General features: G+C 34.8%; 1 protein-coding gene across 1 annotated transcript; it reads left to right on the top strand.

Annotated features, from left to right (window-relative positions):
* Positions 1–3509, top strand: LOC131643241 (protein DETOXIFICATION 14-like). Its single transcript, XM_058913394.1, has 7 exons — positions 1–414; positions 1291–1835; positions 1994–2080; positions 2187–2243; positions 2332–2570; positions 2650–2855; positions 3177–3509. The coding sequence occupies exons 1-7, from the start codon at positions 172–174 to the stop codon at positions 3243–3245; spliced, it is 1446 nt and encodes a 481-aa protein (XP_058769377.1). The 5' UTR covers positions 1–171; the 3' UTR covers positions 3246–3509.
* Positions 3510–6374: the final 2865 nt, after the last annotated feature.

The following is a 6374-nucleotide window of genomic DNA, read 5'->3' as shown; positions in this document are numbered from 1 at the left end:
CTATATTCATATCAAACACTTTCCATTAAAACTAGCATCGTCGAGTAAGAGCATCACATCACATTTAAAACAACTTTTTTTATTTGAATTTTAATTTCAATAATATTTTTCTGCGTATTTAAATTTAAATAATAGTAAGGTTTGTGTGAAGCATAGAGTTAGTTAGAAGAAATGGAAAAGGGTTTGTTAGAGAAAGATAGAGAAGGTGATTCAGGAAGAAACATAACATGGGGTTTGTTTGCTCAAGAGGTGAAAGATGTTGGCTTTCTAGCTTTGCCTATGATTACTGTCACTTTGTCACAGTATTTTCTACAGATTATTTCAATGATGATGGTTGGTCGTTTGGGTAAACTTGCTCTTTCTAGCACTGCTATTGCTATCTCTCTTTGTGGTGTTTCTGGCTTCAGTCTTCTTGTAAGTCTTCTTTTTCTATTTTGACTTGTCTGTTAGTATTAGGTTTTATGTATTAGGTCGAATGACTTCTTGAGTATGTGTGTCTGTGTCGGTGTCCGGAACAGATACCCGAACTCCGACACTTCTGAATATATTTAATTTCTTTATTTTTAAAATTATTATCGATATTGACGTATCAGTGCTTTCGGTGTCCGAGCTTCCTAGTGATTGAAAGATCTGATAAGTTTTTTTGGAGGAGGCCCTATTGCACAATTTCAAAGACGGTCTAACACGGAAACCCTACTTTATTATAGAAATAAGAGAAGTAGTTGGATATGTAGACACACTTCTTTGCCGTACTGTGTCCATTGTTTGCTATTTGTGTTACTATTTTTTTTTTGTCACTAGTTGTTAGCTCATTTCGATTGTGCTGTCACACTAGTCTTCAATATATTGAAATTACAAAGGTTATGTTGATCTTTTGTTAGTAGTAAATTTACAGTTCAAATTTACACTTCTTTTATTAAAATTATTTTTTATTGGATGAAATACAGGTGGGTTCCACCATTTGAAACTTAGTTCTACATAAAATTGATGGAATTTAGATGTAGTTCATCAATTAAATCATCAGTATTAAAAAAGTGTTAAATTAAATGTTGCTCGAACTATTCAAAAACACAATCGAAGATTAAGTTAACTAGTAAAATAATATTTGAGGGCCAACTAAAGAAAAACACATTTAGGTATGTCTTTACAATGACAGTTCACTCAAGTGCAACTCATCTTACAAGTTTTTTCCAAAATTTACTCCAAATTTCAAGGGCTAGTATTGTATAATTTGCTTGTGATCCAATGAATATGAAATTAATTGCATTTTTTTGGGTACATATCAAACAGTATGGAATGTCATGTGCACTTGAAACTATATGTGGACAAGCTTATGGTGCAAAGCAATATAAAAGAGTTGGAATTCAAATCTACACCGGTATCATTTCTCTTGTTCTTGCTTGTGTTCCCCTCTCGATATTATGGCTCAACTTGGGGAAGATACTGAGTTTACTTGGCCAAGACCCTTTGATTTCACAAGAAGCTGGAAAATTCGCCATGTGCATGATTCCTGCTTTATTTGCTTATGCAACACTTCAAGCATTGGTTAGATACTTTCTGATGCAAAGTTTGATTACTCCACTTGTTATAAGTTCTTCTGTTACACTTTGCTTCCATGTAGCTTTTTGCTGGTTGCTAGTTTTTAAGTCTGGATTAGGTTGCTTAGGAGCTGCGTTCTCTATTGGTACTTCGTATTGGTTGAATGTGATTATACTTGGATTGTATATGAATTTCTCTTCTGATTGTGAGAAAACTCGGGTTCCAATTACTATGGAGTCGTTCCTTGGAATAAGAGAGTTCTTTCGCTTTGCTATTCCTTCCGCAGGAATGATTTGGTGAGTTTGTTACCTCCTCTTAAAGTTGCATATATGAATGTTTATCTGATGTTGGGAGTGTAAAACTTTTTACACCGGTATCGTATCAAATTTAGATTCTTTATTTTCCTTGTTGATTTTCACCTATGATCTGTTTCTTACATATTTGATCGTTTCAGCCTTGAATGGTGGTCGTTTGAGCTCTTAATCATTCTTTCTGGTCTTCTACCAAATCCACAGCTTGAAACTTCAGTCTTATCCATATGGTACAATTTTTCTTACTCTTTCATATATGAATTATTTTGTGTTTTAACTCATAATCAAATATTGATTACATTCATATGGTTAATGTCGATTATTTTTCGTGACCAGCTTATCGATCATCTCAACATTATATACAATACCAGAAGCAACTGGCTCGGCTGCAAGGTTTTGATTCATTTACCTGAACATTAAAAGCGAAGCTATTTCTTTTTCTACCTTTCTGATTGATTTTTCTTTTGGTTCTGTTTTTCAGTACTAGAGTTTCAAATGCATTAGGAGCTGGATATCCACAAGCAGCGCGGTTGTCTGTATATGCTTCTATGACTCTAGCTGTTTCCGAGGCAATTTTGGTTAGTTCAACCATTTTCGCTTCTCGACGGGTTGTAGGTTATATATTTAGCAATGAGCAGGATGTGGTGGATTACGTAACAGCTATGGTTCCTCTGATAAGTCTAAATGTTATAGTGGATAGTTTACACGGCACACTTTCAGGTTGGCTCTTTTTTCCCGTGAAACTAATTAATGGAGTCGGAGTTATTACGCTATGTAATGTAACACTTTTCTGTTATAGGTATTGCTAGAGGATCTGGTTGGCAGAAGTTGGGAGCATATGTGAATCTTGGAGCTTATTATGCTTGTGGAATTCCAATTGCTGTTATGTTGGGTTTCTGGTTTGAGTTGAGAGGAAAAGGACTGTGGATTGGGATACTTGTTGGTGCCTTCTGTCAAGCACTTTTGCTATTCCTTATAACAAGTTTCACTAACTGGGAAAAACAGGTTTGCCTTCACTTACAAGTCTCTGCCTGTTTTTTTTGTAAGCGGTTAGTATGTTAGTTGTTATGTTAGGAGTGGCAAAACGGGCAGAGCATGCCCGTTCCGCCCTCTTTTTTTGCAGGGCGGGCCAAAGTTTTACGCTTGCGCCCTACACAATGTCTGCCCTGCCCCGCTCCGTTTTTTGCGGGCTTTTGTTGGGTGGACATACCTGTTTGTCACCCATAGTTATGAACAGCTGCTACCCGAATTGGCATTTGGGGACAGTTTTGAATAGATATATTTTTAATTGGAATATACTAATGACTCGAGGGTCTATGATTGCAGGCAACTAGGGCAAGGGAAAGAGTATTTGAAGGAAGTTTTGCTGAAGAAGATAGATTAGTTTTGAGCTAATGGAGTGGATTTTTCAAAGCTTACAGCTTGATTACTTAACATGTGTAAAGTTTATGGCTCAATGTGATTAGAGTAAAATATCAAATCTCGGACACTATATAAAGAGGAAAAAGTTTTCACACCAAGAAGGGAGTTATTAAATTGATGATAGTTTTTTTTCTTCTGGGTTCAATTTTTGTGAGGCTCTGCAGTGTTAGTGTGTGTGAAACTTTTTATCATTATTATGAAGTAAAAGAAATTTAACTGACAAGAAATTTATCATTATTGGAGCAATTGCATACACTTGATCAATTGTGAAAGAATGATCAAGAAAGGAAAGGGAAATGTTAAGAATTGAGAAAAGGATTAAAGTTGTACACTTTATATATGATGAGAATCAAAACTTTATTGGTAATTGAGTGAATATGTTACTTATATAGCAAGTTACTAATTATCAACTCTTAAACAACAAACTTACCAAACTTTTAAAACTGACAAACACATATTACTAGCTTGCTTGCAAGTAAGTGAATAACAACACAACATTTTTGTTTTGGACTGGGTCGACGCCTGGTCCAATTGGACTAAGGTCCAAATCTCTCTTAGTTCATAGGACATTCCTCCTCGGCACGTGGCCCTAAGCACGTCAATCGGACTGAATGCCCGTCAGACTTGCATGAGCACGCGGCCTTCAGCCGATCGACTACGCTAACCCTAAGTCGGGCAGGATAGAACCCGAACAACGCCCCTGCTCGAACTCGGGCAGGCGCTCCCTGCGAGCACCTCCGTCCACCCCTTCAGCCGAGGACCCTCCTCCTCGTAGGGTTCCTTCACTCCCAATCCTCCGAATTAAACAGAGTCCACGCGCTCCCTAAAAGACCGCGTCTCTCCCTTTAACTTCAGAGTGGTTGACCCAGGATGGAGACCACATGCTGGTCTCCACTACACACGTAGGATCTTGACATTCTCCGAATTGGGCCTAGGTATCCAGTCCAATAGCGAGACCTTGCCCCAACGCTGGTGGCTATAAATACCCTCTTTCACTAGAGAGTCAGGTAACATAATTCATTTTCTCCTTACCTTGTACTTGCACTCTGATTCCTCTCTTATCTCACTTTGGTATCTGAGTACCTTGCAGGCACACCCCCCAGTTCACTAAAGATTCAACCTATTACAGGCCACGAAGATCCATTTGATCAGGTAAGATCAATTTTCAAGTTAAATTATTTGTTATTTCAGACAAGGGGTTTCGTAAAGCCCTATGTTTATGGTTAGGATTTTTTTTAATCCAACAAAATTGAATTTAAATCTGTTATGTTTAGTAAGTTGGTAAGTGAACTAAATCCAGGGCCGGCCCTGGGCCTGGGCAAGCAGGCCCACAGTCCGGGGCCTCAAATATTTATTTGTGGGCTTTAGAAATTGTAATTAAAAAACTATTATATATATATATATATATATATATATATATATATATATATATATATATATTGTATTCTGAACAATGATATGCGTAATGTATATTGCCCAGCGGTTAGAAGGCTTAGACTCATAGATTTTGTCTCCGGTTCGAGCCTTGCCTGTAGCTGTTATGTTTTTAATTATTTATATTGATAAAATGCCAATGCCACAGTTTTGGTACAAGTAGGCATGGCAACGGGGCGGGTCGGGAACGGTTTTAACGTTCTCCAAACCCAAATCCGAAACCCCAATCAATCCCCGTCCCCCGCCCCAAACCCAAACGGGGATGGAGAATTAAAATCCAAATCCGTCCCAAACGGGTTCGGGTTGGGTTTGGGTATCCCCGCCCCGCTACCATCTATTTCGTAAAATCAATTTTTTTAATAAAAATATTTACTTTTTCAAAAATCAAATTACATTATAAATAAGAAAATAAAACAATCTCAAAAAATTTCATACATACATTTCAAATATTTAAAATAATAAATACAAATCAAATTATCAAAACATCAACCACAATTTATTAATATAAATTATGAAATATAAATAATAATGTACATGATGAGATAAACGGGGCGGGTTCGGGGACGGGTTCGGGGTGGGTACTAGTGTCCCCATTACCCGACCCGTCCCCATATTTTATAATCGGGTAAACCCCAAACCCGAACCCAAACCCAATCAAAGCGGGTTTCCTCGTCAACTTCGGGGCGGGTTCGGGTGGGTATCCACGGGTGTGGGTTTTATTGCCATGCCTAGGTACAAGGATTGAACCAACCCACCAAATTGAAAAGTTTGCGTATATTAATAGCAAGCCACAGTGATTTAAAAGTTTGGGTATATTAATATTACCAATTGAACTAGATAAATTCATTATTAACGGCTACTTTTTATTATAATATTATTTTATTAACCTTTTTTATTTTATTTCTTTAATATAAATTTTATTATCATATAATTATATAATGATTAGTGGTGTTAAATTTTATTTTATAATAATAAATTTTAAAAATTGGATATTGATATTATTTTTAATTAATTCTTATGAATGGATAATAAATTAAAATATAAGTTTAAAACAACTTAATTTAAGTTAATCTAACCTAACACAATATTTATAAGATTTTATAATTTTTTTAATTAATTCAACTTTTTTCATACTACTACATCAATTGTAAATTTTTTTGAGGTTTTATCAAAGACAAAACAACTAAAAAAATTATCCCTATGTAATTATTACTAACAATTTTTACTCTCTTAATACTGAGAAAAGAAAAAAACGGTAGACAAACTTAATTTAAATTATTGATAGTTTTGTTTTAAAAAAGTAAATAATTAAATTTATTTATAATAATATATTAAAAAATTAACAAATTTTAGTATTATTTTATAACTAAATCTTTTAATTAATTGTTCACTTTTTTTAAAGATTATTTTTTATAATTGCCCCGGGCCTCTAAAATGTCAGGACCGGCCCTGACTAAATTATATTGAAACTGTTATGTTTAGTAAGTTGGTAAGTGAACTAAATTATATTGAAACTGAATAAAATTGAAATTGCTAAAAATAAGTTCTAGAAATGAAACAGATAGCCAATAAATCGAATAGAAATTGAAATAGAATAAAAACGAATTGCTAAAAATAAGTTTAAAATTTTTATTAAAAAAATATAAAGGTTCGTTTCTTTAATAAATG

This window comes from Vicia villosa, linkage group LG1, assembly GCF_029867415.1.
Source record: "Vicia villosa cultivar HV-30 ecotype Madison, WI linkage group LG1, Vvil1.0, whole genome shotgun sequence".
In the NCBI taxonomy this organism is placed as follows: Eukaryota; Viridiplantae; Streptophyta; class Magnoliopsida; order Fabales; family Fabaceae; genus Vicia; species Vicia villosa.
The sequence above is the reverse complement of the archived record's forward strand: the minus strand, read 5'-3'. Positions and strand labels throughout refer to the sequence as shown.